This window comes from Diaporthe citri (genome assembly GCF_014595645.1).
Source record: "Diaporthe citri strain NFHF-8-4 chromosome Unknown scaffold_10, whole genome shotgun sequence".
In the NCBI taxonomy this organism is placed as follows: domain Eukaryota; kingdom Fungi; phylum Ascomycota; class Sordariomycetes; order Diaporthales; family Diaporthaceae; genus Diaporthe; species Diaporthe citri.
The window spans coordinates 639,397-664,020 of NW_025064855.1; the positions used below are offsets into that span (position 1 = coordinate 639,397).

General features: G+C 56.7%; 7 protein-coding genes across 7 annotated transcripts; 1 reads left to right on the forward strand and 6 right to left on the reverse strand.

Annotated features, from left to right (window-relative positions):
* Positions 1–451: 451 nt before the first annotated feature.
* On the reverse strand, positions 452–1,211 carry INS49_003405 (uncharacterized protein; the record flags this gene model as incomplete). The annotated part of the gene is made up of 4 exons (XM_043164199.1): positions 452–497; positions 558–680; positions 739–902; positions 978–1,211. The coding sequence occupies 4 exons, from the start codon at positions 1,209–1,211 to the stop codon at positions 452–454; spliced, it is 567 nt and encodes a 188-aa protein (XP_043018964.1).
* A 385-nt stretch (positions 1,212–1,596) lies between these two features.
* On the reverse strand, positions 1,597–2,540 carry INS49_003406 (uncharacterized protein; the record flags this gene model as incomplete). Its single annotated transcript, XM_043164200.1, has 3 exons — positions 1,597–1,794; positions 1,890–2,201; positions 2,256–2,540. 3 exons carry the CDS (start codon positions 2,538–2,540, stop codon positions 1,597–1,599), a joined length of 795 nt encoding a protein of 264 aa, XP_043018965.1.
* A 655-nt stretch (positions 2,541–3,195) lies between these two features.
* Positions 3,196–7,700, reverse strand: INS49_003407 (uncharacterized protein; the record flags this gene model as incomplete). The annotated part of the gene is made up of 9 exons (XM_043164201.1): positions 3,196–3,576; positions 3,662–3,759; positions 4,506–4,626; positions 4,893–5,559; positions 5,615–5,849; positions 5,904–6,022; positions 6,087–6,797; positions 6,870–7,243; positions 7,356–7,700. The coding sequence occupies 9 exons, from the start codon at positions 7,698–7,700 to the stop codon at positions 3,196–3,198; spliced, it is 3,051 nt and encodes a 1,016-aa protein (XP_043018966.1).
* A 3,146-nt stretch (positions 7,701–10,846) lies between these two features.
* Positions 10,847–11,224, reverse strand: INS49_003408 (uncharacterized protein; the record flags this gene model as incomplete). Its single annotated transcript, XM_043164202.1, has 2 exons — positions 10,847–10,927; positions 11,024–11,224. The coding sequence occupies 2 exons, from the start codon at positions 11,222–11,224 to the stop codon at positions 10,847–10,849; spliced, it is 282 nt and encodes a 93-aa protein (XP_043018967.1).
* A 1,161-nt stretch (positions 11,225–12,385) lies between these two features.
* INS49_003409 (uncharacterized protein) lies at positions 12,386–13,929 on the reverse strand (the record flags this gene model as incomplete). Its single annotated transcript, XM_043164203.1, has 3 exons — positions 12,386–12,472; positions 12,701–13,719; positions 13,821–13,929. The coding sequence occupies 3 exons, from the start codon at positions 13,927–13,929 to the stop codon at positions 12,386–12,388; spliced, it is 1,215 nt and encodes a 404-aa protein (XP_043018968.1).
* Positions 13,930–14,771: 842 nt separating this feature from the next.
* INS49_003410 (uncharacterized protein) lies at positions 14,772–16,218 on the forward strand (the record flags this gene model as incomplete). Its single annotated transcript, XM_043164204.1, has 3 exons — positions 14,772–15,284; positions 15,360–15,841; positions 15,912–16,218. The coding sequence occupies 3 exons, from the start codon at positions 14,772–14,774 to the stop codon at positions 16,216–16,218; spliced, it is 1,302 nt and encodes a 433-aa protein (XP_043018969.1).
* A 1,575-nt stretch (positions 16,219–17,793) lies between these two features.
* Positions 17,794–23,007, reverse strand: INS49_003411 (uncharacterized protein; the record flags this gene model as incomplete). The annotated part of the gene is made up of 7 exons (XM_043164205.1): positions 17,794–18,234; positions 18,309–18,567; positions 18,659–18,722; positions 18,923–19,710; positions 20,196–20,286; positions 22,328–22,335; positions 22,529–23,007. 7 exons carry the CDS (start codon positions 23,005–23,007, stop codon positions 17,794–17,796), a joined length of 2,130 nt encoding a protein of 709 aa, XP_043018970.1.
* Positions 23,008–24,624: the final 1,617 nt, after the last annotated feature.

Sequence of the window (24,624 nt, forward strand, 5' to 3'; positions counted from 1 at the left end):
CAAGAAAGTCGCGAATGAGATAGTAACGACTGAAGTTGATCTTTGCTTGCGACTGTACCTATTCGTGATAATTCTTGGTGTTCTGCTGTGTTGAAGCGCCACCCATCCGTGCTGGCGGAAGAAATTGGAGCAGCTACACATTGAGATATGGCCCGAAACATGACCCCATGCACCGAGTTCCGAAGCCCGGTAGGGAGCGGAACTGGACCTCTTGTGACCTTGATCTTTTCAAAATTACGATCTTTATTTGAGCTCACAGATACTTCTATCATTAATGCAGACGCTCCACGCTTCGGTATGGCATACGTCTAGTGTCAGACCAACATGTGTAGATGGAAATCATCTGTCCCCACTGATAGCGTGGCAGAGAACGTTGCGGGAGAAAATCACCCTCGGGTGTGCGATGATACATAGAAACCGGAACAGGCCTGCGCAAAGATCCACGTTGAACCTAAGGCCCCCGTGGAGGAACTTCAACGGCAAACCGAGCATGGTTACTGGGATCAAATGTTAAAATCGAAAACAGGTAAATGACATTCCGAATCGAAATCACTTACTCAGCATTCCTGACAGCCTTCTCCGGATCTTCACGAGCAAACTGCTTGCAATAATCGACACCGTAGCCGTAATCGGAAGTACCCAGTACATCTCTAAAATGCGTCGCCTCGTGGACGATCGCGCTAAACGTAGGTCCATCGTGAGAACGTCTTCTTCCGCGACGGAGGCTGACCAACTTACTCCCATTGGCTACGATGCTGTCCAGAAGGTGGGACTACCGCCTCGTTGAAGTACACGCTGCAGATTCTCACATCTCCGTATCTGCCACCAATCGTTGCAATAACCACATCGCTAACGCAGGAGCAGTCATAGCTGAATGTTGTCGCCAGATCAGGCGCAAATTTCTGGTGGAACGTGGGTCTCAGTATCTTGTTCCCGTATCTTGTCTCACAACCTCTTCATAACATCGCGTAACTTACCTTGAAAGCAGTCAAGACTCGGTTATACCTTTCCGTACTAAAAGCACCATACCAAGTTGTTTGGACCTCGCTGCCACTGGGGTTCGCTTCCAGGTGCTCTATAGCCGCGTATGATTTGTTAGTGGCTCGGTCAATAGCCACCTCGAGAGTGGATACCTGCTCAGGGGTGCATGATGTGAAGGTCACGGCGCCGCTGCCGAGGGGGAGAAGACCGAAAATATAAGAAATGCGCATTTCAATTGAAGTCTGGCAGCAGGTTTGAGATTTGGGTATTCCAATAAAGATTTTCGGGGAGGAGGGGATGTTCAGCGATTTATCTAAAGCAGCTGGCTTGCTCTCGCTCTTCCAAGGTTGTCTCTTGGCACACATCTTTTAGGAAGGTACTGAGCAAGTGGACATGCCATTCACAGTAATTGCTCCGTACATAGGTGCATTGATCCCACCACGGATTGCTTGGCGGGCTGGCTCTTCACTGCTCTCGGTGCTGTGATAATGAATGCAAGTGTTGGGGAGCATTGTTATCTCCTCAAAAGAAGGCAATACTGTCAGAGGTCATATTCTTACTGTATCTTGCAAGACTCACACAGATATAGATACGATAAATCAAGATCACCGCGTCCTACCAGGGCACAGTAACAACATTATCCTTCCCTTCCATGGTCTTGCTGTACTCATCCTGCGAGGCCTTGATCATAGTATGAGCGCCCGACTCGCCATCCTTCCCAAGCAGCGTCAACCTCACAGCATTGCTTGCCCCCTCGGAGATCGGCCCGGGTGTTTCGTTAACCCCCTCCCCGTAATTGTTGATCTTGGTAGCCTGTGCCAAGCAGTAGGGTAAGTACATCATCAACATTGAATCACTCGGCTGAAAGCTAGTGATCAAACCACAGTTTAGAGACAGGGCGTGCTCACCCTGAAGCCAGGATTCGAAGCATTGACCTTCCAGTCCGGGAAGCGGTGGTGGTAGTACAGCATGACCATGTTCTCGGCGGCCTTGCTCACCGAGTAGGCCGGGTAGGCCTTGACGAAGCCGAAGTCGTGCGCGACCTTCAGGCTGCCGGCCCCGGAGCTCATGAAGACGACGCGCGGGTTCTCGGCCTTGGACAGGAGCGGCACAAAGTGCTCGACGCTCGCGGCCGCGCCGGCGGCGTTGGTGGCCACGGTCAGGGTGATGATCTCGCCGATGGGCCGGCCTGCGTACTCCTTGTCGCCGGAGATTCCTGCCTGGTGGGAAATTAGATTTGGTTCCCATCGAACTCGAAATAGCGGGGGGCTCACGTTTGCGTGCAGGACGTCGAGCCTGCCGAACTTGTCGCCCACCAGCTGCGCGGCGGCTGCCAGCGACTCTTCGCTGGTGACGTCGACCTGGATGGGCTCGACCCCCTCTCCGATGCCCTCGCCCTGCAGCTGCTTCACGGCGGCTTCCCCGTCGGGCAATTTGCGGCAGCCAATGAGCACGTGGAACCTCTGGCCGTGATCTCGGGCGAGTTGTCGCGCGACCTCAAGGCCGATCCCTCCGTTCCCGCCGGTCACGAGCACGATCTCCTTGTCAGAATACGCCATGTCGCAACGTTGGAGTAGAATTCTTGCTTAATTGAGGTGTGATTAGAATATCCAGTGCTTCAAGAATTCCAATATGATATTGTTGCCTTTTGAGCATCGACGCAGCCGGGTCTTTGCACCCTATTTCCGAGACAAACGCTTGTGTCCGGCGGAGAGGAGTGCGGAGCAATTCGGACAACAGGTGAATTTAAAGGTGTCCGTAATCGCCGTAAGCAGTCAGCCCACTTCGTGAGTGTCGCACAGGATCTAAGAGGCATAGATTGCGGCACAGCTCCCACCGCGCAATACGGAGCAACTCCGGATTTTAACTACTTTCATTCTGCAATGTGGGGCTTGAGTGCTCGAGAGAAATGACGAACAAATGTGTATGGGATGAAGACTGAACCGCCATTGATGAATCAGAATGCTCTGTCATGAGATCGTTTCCTGTTAGGAGGGAATCATAATTGGACGTGTTCGAGGTTCAGGTAGTATACGTGCAACTGGTAGCAACTCGAGATTCCTCAACATGGGGACTCGCCGTTCTCTCCTTGATATCATGCTATAACCAGAAATTGAAGTTGGCATGTGTGAGAACAATCCAAGATACGAGCAATTCACGGAGCCATGTAGTAGACGGCGTATAAACACCAACACGCAAACCCACCCTCTCTCCTCACCCCTTAAACTTCTCCTCCCCCTCCGCAAAGATCTGATCATGCTCGTACTCAGTCCACCGGATATCAGGCTCGATGCCCGCAAACTTCCACGCCCCCTCCACCCTGCGGTACCACACCGTCGCCCTGCCGTGCGCGTGGCCCCTCGCCGCGACCTCAGCCATCTTGTCGTCCGCGTACCTCTGGTGCGCGACCCGCATCTGGTGGAAGCCCGTCACCTCGTCCTCGTTGGCCCCGCGGGCCCACCTCGCCGCCCCGCCCACGAGGTGCTGCGTCCTCAGCCGCGGGTCCCCCAGGACTTTCGGGTCCGACGCCATCGCAACAAAGTCGGCGCGCGGCATCGCCTCCCAGAGGCGGCCGAGGAAGGGGCGGTAGTCGATCTGGACGGGCACGCGGCGCGCGCGTGTGTCAGCCCTTTGGTGGACAAAATAATAGTGCGACCATAATTTATGAAGATAGACGTACTCGGAGGGTAGGCGCCGCCGCCCTCGCCAGGCGCTCCCAGTCCTTCGTGTCGTAGCTCTCTGCCCACTCGTAGAGCGCCGCCTGGCAGCCGAGTACATCTGCCCCGGACCTGGTGTCAGCGAGGGGCCGATCGCGCCGTCGTGAGCAGGGCTCACGAGCCGTGGGGGGGGGGGGGGGGGGGAGAAGGCCTGCTGCTCACCTTCGTGCGCAGGAAAGCCGGCCATGGTTCGTGTTGAAGAGCAAATGTTTTCCCTTCCCTGCCCGCAGCGCCACGGGAGCGAGGAGAAAAGCGTCGTCTCCTGCGCTTGGCGATATAATACACTCGGGCACATTTTTTAGGAACGATCTATTTGCATCGGCGCGCGCGGGCCATACTCGGGCCAGAGCCCCGAGACGTTTATTTACACCGAATATAATCTCAGAGTGGTCGGGACATTTGCAGCTGAACCGCCGATATGCCCGACATTGACCACGCCGAGATTCTAGGACACATTTATTTGTCATCGGCCGATTGCATGTCGCTTAAATAGTTCCAATGACGCAGTCACCGAGTTGTTGTCTGGCCTCCACATCGACACGACTAACAAGTCCATGAGAATCCTCATGAAAGAAAAGCCATAACACAAACCACAGCAGAACAAAATAACAAGGTATTGAATACTTAAATGGCCTGCCATAACATGAGTGGGGGGTATCTAGTAATGAGAGCTATTGCACAGCACATACGACTGAGCCGCTCCAACTTCGTGACCAAGTCCTCTCTTGCAATGCCCGATCTGACTCCCTCATTCGGGGCAACGTCTTGGTGATAATTCTATCCAAGGGCCGCGCATTCATCACTGACCAGTTCGAAGTTCTGCCACCGCCGCCGGGCCACCGAATAGCTCCAAGGCCAGCAGCACCTTTCGGATGAGAAACAGAGCAGTGCCAACAAGGCTGTGATCTGCAAAACACGAGCTGAGCTCCTACAAGTCATGGGGCAAATCTAGATCTCGCAACAACTGGTCGGCCGGTCGCATTTCGCAACCCGCTGCCGTCCCCAAACACCACCAGACGCTTCGTCTTTGGAGAATTCTCTGATCATCTCCTTGGCTGTCTAGAGCAACTCGAACCCAGCTTCCGCCAACGCGTCCCCGGTCGGCATGATCGGCCGGCCTTGCATTGGGAAAGGCCAGAAAAGCGGGTTCTCCATCGAGTCGCCCGACCTCGCCGTTGGCGGGCTTGCTGGCACTGGTGCGACCGGTAAGGCCATCGAGTTCCCCCAAGTAGTGATAAAGTCATTTTCTGTCATGTTGGGCGCGAAGAAATTGAGGCTGTTTGTGGCCGGCCGTGTTCCGTAATCGGGGTCCTTCATTCTCGTGAGTTCTGATGTACGCGTCGCTTCGCCCCCCGCCCGCTGCACCTTTTCCTTCTCTCTTTTCACACTCCGTGGGACATCCATTTCGATCTCGATGTTCCACTTCTTCGCGAGGTATCGTAGAATATTCAAAGCCTGTTCCGCAAAGTGATGACACGGTGCCATCTCTGTCAAGTCGGCGATGCCCTGGTTAATGGATTTGGTAACACTGGGCTTAAGATGCGGCGGACCACGGCCGGCCGGTGGATGACCCGCTTGTGACTCTTGTGTTGGGATTCTTCCAGTAGCTCCCGCCTGGTGGTCTGATGACGGTGTTCCCGACGCTGCGATTGCCAGATGCATAATCGAAGAGGTAAGAACAAAGTAAGGGACGAAGGAGGGTGTACGCTGGAGCGTGTACAAATCTGAATATGACTTGGCTAGACCCTGAATAGCGTCTGCGGATTCGGCGCAGATATCTTTCGGTAAGAACTGCGTCGTTGTGATCCGCAGTTTGATAAAAGGTCGGAATAGAAGCAATGTGGCGAAATGGTAGTACATGCTGCACGTTGTGCGATGTCAGTAGTGCGGTCTAGGCACCCCAGAAGAAGACTTACTGCGCGAAGAGGACTGCGGGAGTGAAGTTCTGTCCAAGTTTGAGAGCCACCGGTACCTTCTCGTACCAGTTCATGAACCGCGTGTAGATATCCAGAACGTCAGGACCCCTGAGTGGTCGGCCCGGTGTGTGGAGTGTGTAAAGGGATTCGTGAACTAGTTCGCTCAGTTCGCAGAAGCACTTGTACACAGATCTGACATTAGATGGCTGCTCGCAGGACTTATGTAACGGGGCACCTGGTCTCATGTCAGCATGGCCAGGCTCAAGGCGACCTATGACACAGTATTTACCGTCATCTGTGTACGGGATCCATACAGAAGCCTCGATATCTGGCATGATGGCTGGTTTGGGCGGTAAATGCGCGAAGCGGGAGCACTGGGGCAAAGAGCCAGTGGCCAGAGACCAGGCACTGAAGACCAATCAGTCAGCAGGCCCAAGGCCAGGGCGCATAGCAGTCAGCTGAAGATACTCACTGGTCCAGCGCGAAGGCGCCCCAGAATGTAGCTGCCTGGACAGCAACCTCGTCGCTATCTCCCGAATCGTCACTCACACGATGCAGGCCCATCTCAACCGCAAGACGGATGCTTTGCCCTGCGTAATACCAACTTTCGGAATCCCTACCACAGCTAGCCTCGCGAATTGACATGATGCCAAGAGCCTGAATTGTAGTGAGACTGTGGTGATCCTCCTCCAAGAAAAAGAGACGGAGGCTCTCCTGGAAAAAGTGGTCCCCCGATGAGTATGGGTCGTCTGGATTCGCACGCGTACTAGGCTGGGTCGAAAACCGGCATCCTAGCGCAAGTAGGGCGTTGACGAGGATCGAAGAGCAGTACCGAGGCCGCCCGGAGTGGAAGTCCTTTAGGAAGTGTTCCTTGCTCAAGGACGCAAACGTCGGATACTCCCAGCAAAAGTAGAGAGCAAGGAGGTGCTGAACCAAGCTTCTGTCTGAGCTGATTTCGGTCCAGGTGGTAGGCAGTCCCGAGGGAGGGGGCATCTCCGGTGTCAATACCTGGTCAAGGCCGCGATAAGTTCCCTCAGAAGGCGGCAGCTGCGACAGATTGTCTGCAACCCACGATCCAACTCTTGTTTGAGGAGGTCCGGAGCGGCTCCAGCTCATCATGTCAGGCTGTGAGTTGCTGCTGTTGGAGTGCGCCTGGCTGGCCCCCGAGTAGTGATTCCACTGACTATTAGGGTCCATGTCCTGTCTGGAGCTCAACGGATGAACCGTCGACGTCGGGCTGACAGTGGCGACTGACATTGCCACGTTGGATATACCAGGGGTGTACGAGGCGGCGCTCGCACCAGCGAAGTTCGCCAGGTTGGTGAGATTTGTACCCGTGCCGGAGGGTTGGCCAAACGTAGGTATCGAGCCAGGCCCGGAGGACAGCTGGCTACCCAGCCAGTCCGCTATGGCCTCGACGGACTGGCCATTGCGCAGTCGGCGCAAGACCTCCTCCCATTGCGCGTTGTGCGAGAGGGCGCTGATGACGGATTCGTTCGAGGCTTGTTGGCGGCGCAAATTCTCGATCTCGTTGCGGAGGTTCTCCTTCGACTGTCGCACAGGGACTTCATAGTGGCATTCGACGTCCTTCTGGGCGCTGCATCTGCTACACGGCTGCTGGCCATCGCACTATAGGCCAGAATACCAAACAGTCAGTTCAGGAGACCTGGGCGGCTCGCGCCGTTGGATCACATTGAGGGAAGGTTCGGCTCGGATGGGAATGAGAGCAGTGCAGTGGTACCTTTGCGCGCTTCTTCCGACACTCTGTGCAGGCATTGGGGGTCACCACGCCCAGGCCCCTTCGCCTCTTGGAGGCGGCCGTGCTGGAGAGGGAGGTCGGAGGCGGCGCATTGGGGGTGCCGGCGGAGGAGGAGGTGTCGGCGGTTTGGGCGGTGCCGGCGGTCGCGGGAGTGCTGGCGGAGGGGTTCGAAGCTGAGGCAGTCGAGGCACCTGTGGTCTGTGTGGTAGAGACCGGAGTTGCGCCAGAATCGTGAGGGTTGGATGAGGGTGTGTCTTCAGGAGCAGGAGAGTCCTGGTCCATGGAATCATCCATGCTGGATGTGCGGGCTCGTTTTTCGGACGCCATTGGGAGGCGGCCGTGCCTGAGTGGGTAGTGGATAGCGGGGGTCGAGGCAAAAGAGGGGGGGGGGGGGTGGTTCGGGGGAAAATCAGGTCGGGGGCGCGACGGCGCGTAACGTCATTCTTGGAAAATCGAGATTGGGCAGAAGGTATTCGCGTGGGTGCTGCGCTGCGCTGCGGTGGACCAGATAGACGGCCAGGTGAATTGTGTGTCGCAAAAGACGGCGCGAGCTAGTCTGGCTCCTCTTCTATAGCCCCCTTTTCTGCTGTCGCGAAAGCTTTTGTGTCTGGGAACGGGCAAAGAGTTCGAATCGAGACACGGAAATCAAGGATGGCCGGTAGCTTCAAGAGCTACGGGATGATATGACAAAATGCAAGCTGCTGTTGCTGCACCTCGGAACATGGCCCCCCCCGCAAGCAGACTGTCAGTACCGTCTGGACTGTTTGAGGGGTGAGGGGTGCCAGCTGCCGAGCTGCAGGAATGGAGGGGCGTGAGCGTGCCCAGGTGGGTCGAGGTGGGCTCTCTGGGGCCAGCTCAGGGCCAGTTCTGGGTCGGGGATTGGCTGCAGGTAGTCTATACACATGGGATTCTGGGAGGGTTGTGCCTGGGGATTTTCTCAATCCGATGTCAGGATGTGGATGTGATAACGGGATGTTAGGCTAGATAAGCTGGGATTTCAAGACAAGGCACCCACACCACATAGCACTGTCTCTCTCTACTTCTCTTACACGCTCAAAAGGCCATTCGCCACCTGCTTGCTGCCCAAGAGCTTCCGGCTGCCCAGTCCTATACGTTGTGGTCGAGTCGTCTGGCCCGCTCCTGCGGCTCAGGACATGCAGGGACCGGCCTGGAGTCTATCAGTTGTGCCGTTCCGTGGTTGGGCAGTTAGGCTTGGCGTGAGGGAGAATGCTTTTTTGCAGCCATGTGCGGAGGCAGGCTGGTAGGCACGTGAATAAACACGTCGTCTCCGTCTCGGCTTCGGTCTCTGCTCTGCAATGTGGTCGACTGACTGAGAAGACGCCTGGCCAGTGTTCGATGGCTGGGGCGCAAGTTGCACGGCAGGGCCTGATGCACGCACACGCTTCGTCACAAGAGTTGAGGCCGCCGCCGCCGCCGCCGCCGCAGTCGACCAGGGAAGCGTCCCTGGCGGATGCCATCCGTCGTCGACCAACAAGGCCGACCAAGAGTGTGAAGCGGAGGAGGGCCGTGGGTTAGGGGTTGTCGAGTCGCGCCGGGCCTAGAACACAAGTCTGTGTGCTAGGACAGCTCGAGGGCCAAGAATAAGGTGGCCGAGGCGGCCGACATGTTGCTGATAGACAACTGTAAATACCTGCTGATGCTGCAATTGTCGTGTATCTGCTCCTAGGAAGTTGAGGCAGAAGGTCCAGATTTCCTTGCGCTGCTGAGACGACGGACGGCGAGGGGCGTCCCCCATCAGGAGCGCGCTTGTCGTCCCTCCGGTTGTCGTGGTTCAGCCGAGTCGAGTCGGGCCCAGTCCGCAGAGGCTCAAGCACGAGAATAACGGTCTGACATATATGCGTGTCTTGGTGTGCTGGCCGTGCTGGCCGTGCTGCGTGCTGGAGATATTGTACAACACACCAAGAGCAGCAGGAGCAGCCACTCTGCATGCAAGCAATGAGCGCTTTCCCCCCTACCCCAGCCTTGGACCCTGCACTGTGACACAAGAACACCGGGCACCTGTTGTTTTCTGCTTGCGAGATGAACCCTTTTCCCGACTGGGGTTCTCGTCATCTAGGCGGGTAAGCTATCTCATGGGTTGCGCTGCGTTGTTATGTCTAGGTACCTAGTACCCTAGGTGGTGTGTGTTAGATGTTTGGATATCAAGCATATGCAGCCTGACAGTCTCTCCATCTTCAACCCTGCCCCGTTTCCCACTTCTATCTCGGTGTGTCCATATCTGCTTGCTTCTTCCCGCTCACTCCTGCCGTGTCAGATAGCGTGCGCACAAGCAACTCCGCAGCCATGTGGGCCTCCTACAAAAGCCCAAACCAACGAGTATTGCCTAGCTGCTGGCCCGGAGCAAAAGCTCCGCCCTCCCTCGCTTGCGCGTTCCCGGGTTCGACGAAGACGGGTCGAGGATGGACGAGCACGCGCGCCTGGCACGTTGATGAAATCTCTTCATTTGCGTATCTTCTAGCATTGAATGCAAGATCAGATCCCTGGGCGTGCAGATCGTCAAGATCTAATCTGGTTCACAACACCAATTAGCCCGTCCTGAGGGTCGACCGAAGCAGGACCACTGCGTTCTTCGATTCGCTGGCCTCTGATTGCGACCTACATCAGGTTCCAAATCGTAAGCGCCTGTCACTCACTCATCCTGATCTACAGGGTCTGGTCTAGATCCTGCAGTACTCAGGCCCAGGCTCGCTCGGGAAAAGCCTCGGGAAGAAAGACCGTAACCTGCCATCTCACGGCCGTTACAGAAGCCCTATTCACTCAGGTACCCTGTCGAATCGCTTCCCATTGGTAGGGATCCAGTCCTGGTAGCTAAATGGAACTTGCATCTCCGTGGAAGGATTTTCCTCTTTTCGCGACGTCCAGTTGGGGCTTTGCAAATGACTTGAACACGCCCATCTCAGTCAGTCAAGGCACGAAGACTGTCAAAATCACTGGCAGTGAAACAGGGCAAGTCTAAGCGAAAAGAGCATCCATGACTGTTTCAAAATCCAGATATCGAACAGCGACTTGGATTGTCGAAGATGCTCAAAAGAAAGTTGAATGACTTGTAAATATTATCAACCGCCCCAAAATGGTACAGGCCTCTATCGTGCCTTCTAGAAGCACCCAGGAAAGACTCCAGACCGATAGAAAGCGGCAAATCATTGCATTTAAGCTCCATGATCATGGCTCTGCCCATCTTTTTCAAGAAAATAATGGCTGCCAAGGCGACTCCCCAGCCAGACCTGGCCACTTCTCGGAGACTCATAATCGCAAACCAACTTTTCACATAGTACTCCTTATCCGAGCCGGTGACAGATGGACAAAAAGGAGACACAGCCCTCATCGCCGCAGAATTTCAGGTAGTACTGCATCGCCTCCTGGACCCTAAACATTGAAGCTCGTCGCGCCGGGATTACGGCACGAACCGTAACTGAGGCCACGTATTCCAAAAAGTCCTGTTCCGCCCACAATTATTGTGCGCGTCGCCGCCGTGCTGTAGACACGCCACGCCTTGCGAGGACCAGGCCCGCACGCCGGAGTGCTGCGTCTTCCTGTAGAGGCCACCGCGTCAGCCTATTTGTTTCTTTCCTGTGGGAATCGATGGGCCACTGAAGAGGGACCCTTGTGATGATCGGGCTGGACCTTACGTCAATGAATGATGGATTCGGGTTAGGCACCGATTGTTCTGGGGGGGTTGCCCCGGGGTATACGGTCGTGGTCTTCACGCCTGCCCATGTCGTCTTGATGGGGTCTTCAACGTCTGTGTTGGAGACACTTCGGTCCCGGGGTACAGCTAGGCCCGCGACCGATGAAATAACCAGGAAGGCGGTGAGGGCGTGGAACTGCATTCTGTGCTTGAGGCTTGGAAGGGCTTGGAAGGGCTTGGATGGTGTTTGAGGATGTGAACGAGCGAGCGACAAATCAATTTAATGACTGCTTCTTGCAAGCTCAGTGCCAGGCCCAAGTGAGGAAGCCGTGGAGGGACTCGAATTCAAGAATGCAATAGCGTTAGTCTGTCTATGCTCTTTATATCGAGTCTTCTCTCTTCGGCACAATACTAGATCAGAGGCGCAGTCTTGTGTTGCAATCCGAGCGCAACGCCCACCCAACAACCAATTCTGGCCGAGACGTCCCCTTTCGGAGCCGCACAAACCCCAACCACATCGTATAATCCATCACAAAACATCAATATTGGAACCAGGGAGTTACACCAACCCGGCTTACATAGCCTCATTCGACCCCGTGTTCAGGGCGCCCGGTCCTCGACCCGGAATCGGTTGTGTAATCTCGCTACCTTGGTCGCCCGGGGTGGCTTCGGCCGAGAGATACCAAGCCCGCCCCCGGCCCCACGGGCCCCGGAGATGTCAGCCGGATTGGGCAGATATTGGGTGGGAGGACCAGAAGAACGGAAGATTATATCGTAAGTTTGAGCCCTGGTGCTGAGTGTTGCTAATTTGGACCTCTCCGGCTGAGTGAACATATCTCATAAACTGCCTCTCATATAACCCGATCAACCACTCGAGTAGCCTATTGACTTCAGAGCCCGGTACCAATGGGAGCATATTTACCATTGTCATGCTCCGCATGCCCCAAGTGTCACACGGTCATAAGCAGTGGGAACCAGTCCAACCTCTTCGTCTAGTACTACTTGTATATTATCCAGGCATCTCAAAGTAGACTGCCTAGTCGCTATTGCTCAATTCCGGCCCAAAATCCCCATGCCTAACGCTTTTCGTGGGTATCCATATACTCCTTGGGCCTGTCTTTGTACAGAAATGAGTTCGCCCTTTCCTTTCCGTTCCTTGCCTTCCCTCACCAGTTTGAGTCCCACATGCTGTCATGTCCTGGCTGACCCTAGCCGATCAATTTATTGTACATATCTTCACCTCAGCTCTTCAGATAGCTTTGCATCCTCCCAGACACTGATGCCTTCCGGCCGCTATTTATCATTCCACTCAATCCTCCTGGCCGTGCTTCTCTTTGATGGACTCCTACTACGTTCCCCCTTGCTAGGGCTCCTGTCCACTTTGATAGGGCTGCTCCTGTCCCCTTTGCTTGGGCTCCTCCGTGACGGTGTGACGGGCGGCGGCAGGAATCTGGCATCTGGCGAGGCCTCGGACTCCGTGTCGTCCTGCAGAAAAGCCCGTCTGATGTGTTTCGGCGTGTGCCCAATTGGAGCAAAAATGTAAGCCTGGCTCTTATCCGGTGACATAGGAAAGCCCATTGGACCCAGACTCTGGTACTGTGCCCCGGGATTCGCCTGGGGGAGGCTGTGCTCCCGGTAGTTGTGACGGAATTTGCTGAAAGCAATGTTGCAGGCAAACATGGCGATGATGGAAGGAGGACAGCGTCACAGTCGCCTTCCAGGAGAGCCGAGAGAAGAACTCGTTCAGAATATCGGCCAGGTGCCCAGCCGACGCCTTGACGCCGGCCACCACGTTTGAATCTTGGCTCATGCAGGTCTCCCACTCATTACACATTCCTTCCAGGGCCGGCAGTCTGTCCTGGATCGGAGAGCATTTGTTCTCAATGTACCTCCGAGAGCACGCGTTCATCTCTTCGAGAAGTTGCGCTCTGGCCTTCTCAGATGAGTAGAGCACCTCGCCACGTATTGCAGAGATTATGCCCCAGGCCATCCACAAGACCACGCCCCCGCAAGCAGCATTGAAGAGCACCTGTAGGTACCATGAGATTATCATGGGCGCGTTGGGGTTGGAGGAGATGGACGTCAGGATGTGGTGTAGCCACCCCATGTCTCGCTTCCGCCTATTCCGCCAGCCGGTCGGTTCGTCGTCGTCGTCGTCACTGTCATCCTCGTCGCGGCCGTCTGGCAGTCGTGACCTCGTGCTTCCGATGTCCCTGTCTCTCTCCATCCTGACTCTCTTGCGCACTTTGTCGCGTTGAAACCAGTCCTGCCGCGGCAGCTCGCCCTTGCCCGACTTTTTCTCGGAGAACAGATTGCGCCTGACGGCGTGATCAGGCGTTGATATAGACATGGGGTCAAGGAAGGCCGAGTCGTCGAAATCTGGGGTGTCGGCGGGTCCAGAAGCGTCGGTCATCGCGGGACTATCGTCGATGGGAGTCTCTGACATAACAGAGTCTTCGAAGCGGTCTCTCTGGGGTGTGGTGAAAGCAGGCGTGCTCGGTCTGGCAGTTGTGAATGCTGGGTTGCGCAGTGGCGGGGCAGTATACTGCCTAGTCAGGGACGGGCTGAACATGTTTCTCCCAGGTGGGCGTGGGAAGCTCTGTTGCCTCAAAGGGCTGCCATTCTTGGGCGCGCCGGGCTTAGTGAAGGGGTTTACGCCAAAGCTAGCAAAAGACGGCGCTGCTGAGTTATGAGAAGCTGTAGGTGGTGTGTCTCTGTCAGTATAAGAAGCCTGGCGGGGGTAGGCGACAAGCTGCTGGTCGCGTGATCCGAGGACATGGACAAAGACGTGAACGTACGAAGTGCTGGAGGTTGTTGCGCAAACTGGAAAAAGGGACTCGACTTGTCGACTTGGACGTTCTGGAACTCGAGCCCGTCCATGGGACCCTCAGCTCCGCGTCTGTTCATGATGAAGCGGCGCAGGTTACGGAATGCGAATTCGTTCCAGGTTCAACAGCGCAGGGCTGTTCAGTCAACTGCAGCAGGATGGGGGAGTGATGGTGGGATGCAGCTCCCATGCGCAAAGAAGCGGACACTGGTGGGTCTTTAAAGGAAAGCTAGGAACGGTTGCGAGAGAGCCTGAGTGCGACGGTCGGTCGTGTTGTCCAAGGGGCCAAAGAGAGAGGGGTGGGCGATGGACGTTGTGGATGGCAACCTGCAAAGCCTCTGCAGCTCTGCAGTCATGTCAACAATAAACAAGAGAAACGTTGTGCACTAGCGTCCTTCCGCTGCAGCCAGAAGCGAGCGGCCGACAAAAGGCCAGGTCCAGGGGTAGTGGCTCAGTCAGCAACCGTAAACTAGGTACCTGGACACCTGGGAACTTGGGTACACCCTAGCCCCCAACCCCTGCTGTGTGCACGGGCCCTGCCCATCAATCAGCCTCCAAACCCAGAAGCTAATCACCCAGAGCCAGACAACAGCCAACGTACCTGCGGGTAGTCCAGCCAGCACCTTGCAGGCCAGCCCAAAAAGTCAAAGGAATTCCTGCCCGTTTTCCAACTTGGAGCTTTTCGAATTGCACTTCTACAGTAGCATTCAAACAACGACAGATCGGGCCTGACTGACTCCACCAGTGCCCACCTCCTCCGGCCTTGAAGTTCCTCCCCATACTTTGCTGCCTTCTCAATCAGGACGAGCCCCGGCCGCCCAAACGAATCCGCTTTCCCGCAGCTCCCAGACACCCACGACACCTCTCACCTCAATTGCTCCCATATCGTCTGGGTCGACTCCACCAACCGTACAAAGACACAATGTCCGACATCGAGGACAACGACTCCCGCCAGGCGTCAGCCGCGCCTGAGGACGATGCCATGTCCGACCGCGACTCCGATATCCTGTCCGACGTCGACGTCGGCGACCTCGAGGAGTACGATCCCCTCAAGGCCAACATCGAGCAGCGGCCCGTGGACATCGACGAGGACGTCGCCAAATCTCTCAAGGCTACCAAGCGGAAGCGCGCCGAGGGCGAGACGGCAAAGAGGCCCAAGGAGGGCCGAAGGCCCAAGAAGCGCCGCACCGAGGACGGCGACGAGGTTAGCGCCGCCGACGGCACCATAATCGAGGGCAAGAGGCGGCGCGCCGGCGCTGGGGAGGGCGGCGGTGGCGAGAAGAAGTCCAAGGCCCGCTCCAAGCGGCCGACGCCGGAGCCGGAGAACGACGAGCACCTGACGCCCGAGCAGAGGCGGGCGAGGGCCATCGAGAAGGCGATGGATGCGGCCATCAAGGGCAAGAGCAACAAGAGGCGTACCAAGAAGGACGAAGTGGTATGTCGCTTCAGACTGCATAATTCACCGTGTAGGTTCGTTCGGGGGATCATGAGCTAACGCTACAACGTGTAGGATCTGGAAGAGGAGCTCGACGATATCATCGCGGACCTGAAGGTCAGGATGGAGACCGCGTGCCAGGAGGACAACTTGGCGCGCGACGACGATCGCGCCGCCGTGGCCAAGATCAAGCTGCTGCCTGAGGTCATGACACTGCTGAACCGGCAGCACATCCAGCACGCCATTCTGGACCCAGAGACGAACTTCCTGCAGGCGGTCAAGTACTTCCTCGAGCCCCTGCGGGCCGACGGGAGCTTGCCCGCCTACAACATCCAGCGCGAGATCTTCACCGCCCTGACCAAGATGCCCATCGAGAAGGAGGCCCTGTCGTCCAGCGGCATCGGCCAGGTCGTGCTCTTCTACACCAAGACCAAGCGCGCCCAGCCAGAGATCAAGCGCATGGCTGAGCGGCTCATGGGCGAGTGGAGCAGGCCCATCCTCCAGCGGACCGATGACTACAAGAAGAGGCAGATCGAGGCGCGCTATATCGACCCAGAGTACGTCGTCCACCCCTGTCACATCTCTAGAAAAGACCCGTTTACTAACCAGCCACCTCCACAACCACAGCGCCCTCAAGTACAGAGGCCCCGGCTCCCAGTCGGCCCCCTCATCGCAACAGTCCCTCGCCCACCGCCCTGGGAACAACGGCAAGAAGCAGAGCTCTGTGTCCGAGAGGCTGGCGGCCAAGCGAGCCGCCGCCCTCGAGCCCGTACGGGCGAACCCGAACCGTGCCCGCCCCGCCGGCATGCCAGTCAGCTACACCATCGCGCCCATTTCGCAGCTCGGCAGCGGCAGCGGGCCCGAACACAGGCCCGTCGGCGCGGGCAGCATGGAGGCGTTCAGGAAGATCACGCAGGGCAAGAAGAAGAACTAGGCACCTTGTCCTCGAAGGTTCGAAGGGAAGATGGTGGTTTGGTGCGTGGTCGAGGGCGGAGGGCGCTGGGCGCTTGGTCTGGCGGCTGCGCGGGCTCTTTGGCGGACTGCTGGTTTCGGGTACGGTGGGCGGTGGCATGCCTGCCTGCTCGCTGCGTATGCGTGGTTGCAGCCGACGCAACCCCTGCTGTGGCACGAGCGGAGGAGGCAACGAACATGACGCGGTTTTGGTTCCACAAGCAGGAGTCATGGGGAACAGAGAAGGGGCCTGGCGGAAGAGTGGGCGTAATGCGTGAAATGGGACGTTCAACGTGAAGTTCGGTGAACGTAGCTCGGTGAGCGCAAGCATCTGGACCGAGGCGATTGCTTGATCGGGCCGGATTACTTGGTCGGTCCATCAGGGTGCACTCGCCAGGTTGAGTTTTCTGTCATGTTCTGCCCCAAAAACAAAGACGAAGCATAGTACTGCATATGGAGGCAAGAGCGAGGCTAGAGGGATCAGTTCAGATACAATGCGATCCAAACCTCCAAACCCATGGCCCTCTGCAGACTGGAAGCTGTGCATATTTCTGGTGTAGGCTACTGGTCGTCCCAGACGGTGAGCCAGCCACGTAAATCCGGATCAATATATACATCATATCAACACTCGTACGTGCTGGCATAGAGAAAGGATTTAAGTAAATTCCAAGTAGGTTCAATGAAATTATACTGTGCTATCGTCATTTATTGTAATATGATATGATGTGATGTGTATATATATATATATGTGTGTGTTAGTGTTCTGTTATTGTTGACTTCCATGATCCATCCAACTCCATACATGAGTGATGATGCTCCCCATTCCCGTCCATCCGGCTGAAAAGGTCATGCCATCATTACAACTACTTCACATCACGGGGGCCGGCCATGACATGCCCCCGCCGCCCCCCCAAGACTTCTTCCCCCGAGGACAATAGCAGCAGTGACCGTCGGCTTGCGGTCTTCGTGGTTTCGAGGACACCCCACAACCCTACTTCCCTGCCTCTGTGACGCACCTCACCCTGGTGCCATGCCTCGCCGTGCCAAGCCCACGGATCTAGCCTGGCTGTTCCGCCCTGTGGCTGTCTTGGTGTGCTTGCTTCAAGAGACATTATGTTCAGCAACAATCAAATGGCAACAAAGGCTTCGAGTTTTCGTCACCGTCCGACCCTTGGCAAAGAACGCTCACTCTCGAGTTTTCTGCTCTCGTTGTCTGTCTCTCTCTTGCCTCTTCTCATCTTTCTTTGTCTATTCAGGGGAAGGGCCATGGCTTGACCCCGATGATCTGGATCGGTGCTCCTCCTCTTCCTCCTCGCCTCTCGTCTCCTGCAGACCCCTTGAGACTTGTAGTACTAGCTTCTTCATCTGAGCAACGGTCCTCACCAACACGAAGACTCACACCGCCATCGGCATCGCTGTCCTCATCGACCAGGGGACTTTCGCCACCTTCTTGTTGGTCATCACTCTCTTTCACGTTATCACCGTCGTCTGTCTCGGCCTCGGTTGGCGGAGTGCGACGGGGCAGCAGGTAGTCGAGCCCATCCCTTAGAGACAGTCCCTACCGCCTCCGGATCTCGTTCGCCCACCCGTCTATCCCCTCGCCCCGGGAGCCGACCTCCAGTCCCTCGATCTTGATGCCCTTCATCCCTGCCGTATCCTCCAGCCAGACGTGACCGGCCATACCGCCGGCGTTGGCCCGCTTCTCCGGAACGAGCTCCAGCATGGGTACCAGGAAATCCGCAATGCGCTTCGCCTCCTCCTCCTTGAAGTGGTACTTCTCCCTCAGGACGTCGGGCAGCGCCCAGTGGCGCAGCCGGTGGATATTGCGCAGCTCGCCTTTGCGATTGAATATCTCCTGTGACCACTTGCCTGACAGGCACAGTGACTTCGGGAATGGCCCCATTAACTCTATTATCTGGGCTATGTGATCGTCGTCCTTGCCATACTTAGTGCCGGACTGAGGGTCGAAGAGATAGTCGCCAGTTATGAGTTCGAACACCTGCAGGAATAACGGTGGTCAACTCATGGCTACATCGAAGTGGCTGCGCACGCGGGCTTTGTGGATTAACTCACCATGGCAGCCATGCTCCATACATCCGTGCTGGCCCCCCATTTCGAACCAAGTATCACCTCCGGTGACCGGTATTGTCTTGTCTGGATATCGTTTGTGAAGTGGTGGTTCACCCAGCAGGCATTGCCGAGGTCCGCAATCTTGACGCTGATGACGTCCAAACCGAAATCTTCGGCCTTCCGCTTTTCACCTGTCGATGACGAAGAGGAATTGGAAGACTTGTCCAGGGAAATGCCAGATACTTCTTTCGTTAGGAGATCCCTGAAGCCAAGGAAGCTGTCAGTACGGGCAGCTACAGTGAGTGGGCAATAGAGCAGTGCGGCTCAAGCGTCAATTTCAAAGGCATACTTACGCTGTCTTTTCCCGCTGTTTCTGCTTGATCTCGTCGGTCGGTGATGCTTCTTTCGGTTTGTTGCCTGCAAAGAGTTAATTGTTAGCGAGACAGGCTCAGACTGGTGACGCGACACGCGGCAGATTGACGTGGATAGTCTCTGGGTCTGCACGCCCAGAGTGTGGCGCGGGGGACACGGCGCGGGGCTGGTTGGCCTCTTGGTGGCGGGTTTGGGGGCCGATTACGCGGTGCGGAGCAAAGCCGGCAGAGGAGCTGGGGACTCACCTTCGTTCAGCATCTGGCCAAGGCTGGAATGTGAATTTGGTGATGGGAAGAGGTTGTTGTGGTTGAAAGATGCGTTGAGTGGCGAGGGTAATGGCTGGCTGCCGGTGATCAACGTCCTACGTCTCCTCCGACCGTTGCGATTGTTCTCCTTATCTGATGGCTCGCTTTTGACAACCTTCTTGACGATCTGCTCGACGTCGCCGATCTCAATCAATACGTTCTCGGGCTTGAGGTCGGTGTGAATGATGCCGCACTCCCGGTGGAGATAGTCGAGCCCCAGCAGAACTTGCTTCGTGATTTGCTTGACCAACGGCATGGGTATGCCTCGATGGTTCCATTTCTTGATCAGACCCAACAGATTCTCGCCTAGAACCTCAAAAACCATGCAGACGTGCGTTCCGTTGGGGCCCTTGTGTTCGAAGGAGTCGAGGAGGCTGACGACGTGTTTCCGGCCGGGATGCTCAGGCTTCGCGGTGACAATCTTCTGGAGTAACTTGATCTCGTCGATGGCGGTCTCTGTGTAGTGTGCGGCGGAGCGCACGACCTTGAGGGCGACATGCTTGCCGGTGGTGTTGTCGCGCGACAGCCAGACGGTGGAGAAATGGCCCCAGCCCAGCTTGCGCACGACTGTGTATTTGCCATCCTTGAATTTTTCGCCAATGGAGACGGGGTGGTAGCCTCCCTTGCAGTAGTCCTCAGAATCCTCCTCGTCGGCTGTGTTTTCGGCGGCGTCCTCTGGGGAGGATGAGGATGTGGGGGATGCTTGCATGGCGGAGAGTTGGGCGGTCCTGTGGATGGGCGCAGACTGTCAGCAATGTGGGAATGGGCCAAGTTGAGATGGGTCGGGGCAGTCAACAAGGTTATCGCAAAGCGGGAGTGGTAGTCGCGCGGTATTGGGCACTAGCGGTCGACGGGACCAGATAGGCAAGGCTTGTGCTCTCTGGGGTCGGAATGTGGTAGTGCGAGGCAAAGTAAAGTGAAGTGGCGGGTGAGCGCGGGCGGTGGGGATGCCTGGTTGTGGCTTTTTTTTGCCCGGGTTGCGCCCAACTATGAGGCAATACGGAGCGGAGCGAAGCGAATCTGATCGAAAGTGAAATGAAGTGCGGTGCCGGCGCTCGCACTCGTAACCAAAGCGGGTGCTGACAAGGCAGGACAGGCGCACTCGCACTCGCACTCTGGAGCTTGACATGCACACCTGCACTCATTACGGGGAGGGTCTGGAAGGGGCCAGTGGGTGTGGGTGTCAGACGCAAAGTGGGCGGGCGGTAAAAACCTTGTTTTCAACATTGGGTCCTTCTTGTCGGTTTCGCGCAGAGGTGGAAGAGTGTTCTTGGACTTGAACATGGTCATAGTCTCGCAGTATTCTAGGAGGATGGCAGAGGGCGGTCGGTCGGTCGAAAAGGGTGGAGGCTGAGGAGGCGGGAGGGAAATCCTGGAGACGCAATTGGCATCTCCAGAGTGGATGTGGCTGTGGATGCGGATGCGGATGCGAATGTGGATGTATGTTGTTGTTGGAGGTGGAGGAGGAGCAAGACAAGGTAAGGAACGAAGACGAGGACCGAGGACAAGGGCGAGGGCGAAGGCATGCAGGTGCAGTTGCAGGTGCAATCCGGTCCAGAGCAGTCCAGGTTGCAGATGCAAGAGTGCCCAGCCCGAGTGGGAGTGGGATGGGGAGAGTTGGGGATGGAGATGAGATGGGATGGGGATGGGGATGTTTGAGATGGCAAGTCAAGCTAGGTCAAGTCATCGCATCAGGTCAAGGCAGGTCAAGAGATGCGGTAGTCCAGACCACCGCAGTTTAGCCCACTCCAGTCCTGTCCTCATATGCTCAAGTCCGACCAGGAAGATCAATCAAGTGTGCAGCGCAGTGCAGTGCCGTCCACTCGTCGAGTTGGGGATGGAACATGGAGGCGGGCGGCAGGGAGCGATATGCGCAGGTGGATGGATCATAGTAAATGACCGACCATTGACTGCGAGTGACATGGGTGTTGGGTGGGGTTGGAGGGGGACCAAGGTCAAGCGCCTGCACTGGGACTGGGCTCACTCGGGCTCAGGTCCAGGTCCAGGGCCGGGTCAAGGCTCAGGCGCAAGGCTCAGGCGCAACGCTCAGGTGCCAGTTGCCAGGTGCGACTGGTGCAGGGTGCAGAATTAAGGTGAGGGCCATCCCGTCCTGTCGCATCGCATCGCACGGCATCGTGTGTACCCAAGGCACCAGACCAAACCAGACCAGGACCAGCCGCAGCCCAAGACCCAGGCAGGCCTGGCCGGCTCTGTTCCAGTCTCAGTCTGTGGTTGCGCGGATAGCAGAGCAGGCGGGGCCAAGAGACAAGCAGGCAGGCGCAAGCGCAGGCAGGAGGCAGGCAGGCAGGGCGGGCGGGTAAGGCAAGCGGGAAGGCACCAGTCAGCGGGGTCCTCATTCCGCGCCGGTCCTGATTCAGCAGCGACTGACTGCGGCTGCTGCCAGCCAGGCTTCCCTCCCTCTGGCGCTGCGGAAGTCACCATACCATCCCGCTCTCTTAGCACCGGTTTGGCCCCCATGAACATATTTCCTCCTCAATGCCACTCCCTTCCTCCTCCTCCCATCTCAAACTTTTGGAGGGAGAAGGCGGGGTTCGGGGGTTGGGAGGGATGCTTGTTGAGGATGCTGCTCATCAAAACGTATCAAGAGGCAGACAGATGCCCTGTCCAGCCCAGCCCAGCCCAGCCATGACCTTTCGAAGCTTGTCTCGTCCTGTCATGGGCCGGGAGGGTGCCCATGATACAAAGCCTCACCCCTCCCCATAGCACTGACCTCATATCGGCCTGCTCCACTTTTGTGCAGCTGCCGCCCTCGAATGAGATGACACAATGGTCTACCCCGCCACTCTGAGCAGCACCGAGGGGCAACAGCGAGCCAGGCAACACACCGTACCACGGCACAGCATAGCACTTGCATATGTATGCGAGGCATATCAGGACGGCCAGACAGATAAACAGCCAGAACGACAGGCTCAGGCTCAGGCTCATGCTCAGAGACAGACTCGGGAGACACCCGCGAGGGACCCAAGACCCAAGACACACAACGGCCCACCAGCATGAACGGCCACACAGCTGCCCACTCCCACCAGTGACGGCTGCAGTCGGTGACCAAGCTCAGCAGACATTGTCGCCACAGCCTCAGATCCAGATCCCATGGGAGTGGTGGTTGGGAGCCAAGGGTCTTCCGTTCTCGCAGCTCTTCTCTCTCGGCCGCAATGAACTCGTGGCCACAACCTTGCCCTGCTCTGCTTTGCATGCTTCCATCTGAGCTCATTCTCCCTGTTTCCGCCACCCGTGCGCCCCCAGCTTTGAACCGTCCGGCTGGTTGACTTGACTGACTGACTGACCCGCGATCCTGAACCAGAATGCGACCTGTGCTCAACTCACTTCCCATGCTGCGGAACACAGCACAGCACAACACAGGACGAGCAGCGGCACACAGACCAGATCCAGATTCAGATCCCGACAAGACAGGGTTGGCCTGCGCAGCAAAACTGACGAGAAGAGAACGACAAAACAATACCATGCAACGATCCAGCAACACAGACAGCAGGAAAGAAAATAGAACCAGGAAAAGCATATACATACCCTGTCGCTGGGTTGTCCGTCGTGATGATTGGCTTCAGACCCTCCTTCTTCCGTTTCTTGTTGATAGCCGCCACCGTCTGCGCCGCCGTCGTCGGCGAACTGCTTCCGATCCCATTGTTATTACCACCGCTCCCGTTTGCCCCAGAAGCAGTGGCGTCGGCGGCAGCCGTGGCGGCGGCGGCAGCAGCCACGGCTGTTGCCGCTGCTGAAGCAGTCGTCATCGATGGTGCCGCCGCCGCGGTCACCATCGCGGGCGTGATGGCCGGCGCCTCCTGCCGGGACTGTTGCATCTTGACAGTCGGCGTCGCGCCGCTTCCGCCCGTCGTCAGTCCCACGCCCCCGGACACTGCGGCGCCTCCTCTGGTGCTGTCTTCGTTGTTCGTCGTGGTCGCCGTCTTGGACGCGGGTTGCGGTTGGGAAGATTGGTGCGCCTCTGGTTCTTGCTGATGCTGTGTCTGCTGCTGCTGCCCGCCGTTCATGGTCGGTCGTTTATCTATAGATCGATTTCGGTACGATTATCAAAAGGAGCGAGATCGATGGAGCTTCGTGGCTTCGTCAACGCCTGGCTGGCTCTGCAATCGGAGCGGAGACGGCCGCGGTCGCTTTTTGTGGTGTTGTGTGAAAATGTCTCGGTCTTGTTGTTTCCAATGTTCCAAGGCGGGCTAAATGTGGTAGGCCTTTTGGAAGAAAGGTTATGTCTGACCCGTGTTTTATGGATGGTGCTGAGGTTGGTATTGTTGCCCCTTGTTGTTGTTATTGACAGAGGCAAATTTTTGTCGAGCTGCAAAGGTAGGTAAGATGGGAAGATGCTGATGCGAACATGCAATACGCTGGCGCTGAGCTGCGGTGGATGGCAATGATGATGATGCTGACAATGCTGGTGCCGCTGATGCCGCTGATGCTGCTAGTACACTGAAAGGAAATGGGCAGCGGTGGTGAGTGGCAGGGGCTGCCCGATTGCGATTGGCGATCAATCTGAGCTTTATTATTTTGGTCCTGTCTCTGTCCTGATGTGCCTGGTGCTGCTGCTTGTGTCGAGGGGCAACGCTGCGGCTGCACGGCGGGTCGCGTCAGGCTGATCTTCAATTTGTCCTTCCCTCTCTTGGCCACAATCTTGATCTGGAGGAGGGGCTGGGTCCCCTTGTTGGGCTGGGCTTTTTTCTCTGTCTCCTCCCGCTTCCAAGGTTGTTGACTTTGGCAGGGTTCCTGGGCCGCGAAGGATTTATCTGGGGAACCGCGGGTTGGGACAGGCGCGGAAGAGCATGCCAGGATCGAGCTGATTAGACCTGGGTGGGCGGCGAAAAGATGGCCTAGATGCAGTAGATGCGATATGTAAATTGATGGCTGGGGGGCTGGTTCGAATCCGTCCGAGGGTTCGAGCGCGAATATCAAAACACAACGGTGATAGCAGATCAAGCAACAAGCAGATTGGAGAGGAAGAAGGCAGCGCTGCGTTGCACGTTTCGGGGCTACCTTGGGCTCTGGATTTGTGCAGTGCACGATCAATTCGGCGGCGTGGCTACCGAAGAGCGGTGGGTCGGGGCCAAAGCTCCTGGTGGTGACGCAACAGCAGAGGAGCGAGGATGTCCAGTCGATCTAGGTCGTGGTAGATGGAGGGTGGCCGGTAGGCGAGCCAGCCAGGAGACAGATAGATTACTGGGTACCTAGGCAGGTGTTTGGTCCAGGAGTGTCAGACAGACCGAACAGAACTTGTCCTTCTTGTCTCGTCAAACAGAGCCTTGAAGCAATTAGAAGTTGATGGTCGGGGGATGCGCGTGGGTTCCTGCTGATGGCCCGTGAGGGAGCTCCGGGGATCGAAGTCGCGTTGCAGGTCGCCAAGAGTGGATGGGTACTTGGACCGTCGGTCGTATCGGCGGGCTGACTGACATGTACGTCAAGGTCGACTGTGATGAGGGTAGGACCGACAGGATGAGGATGACATGATAACGCTGCCGGTCGCACAGGGAGTAGACTGCTGCATCTGGGGAGGAGGAGCAAAAAGAAGAGATGTCTGGCAAAAAAGATTAGACTATTGTACATGGCGGGAACCAGTCTCGCCTCGTTTTAGAGCCCGCCAGAATCCCAAGCCCGTGGAG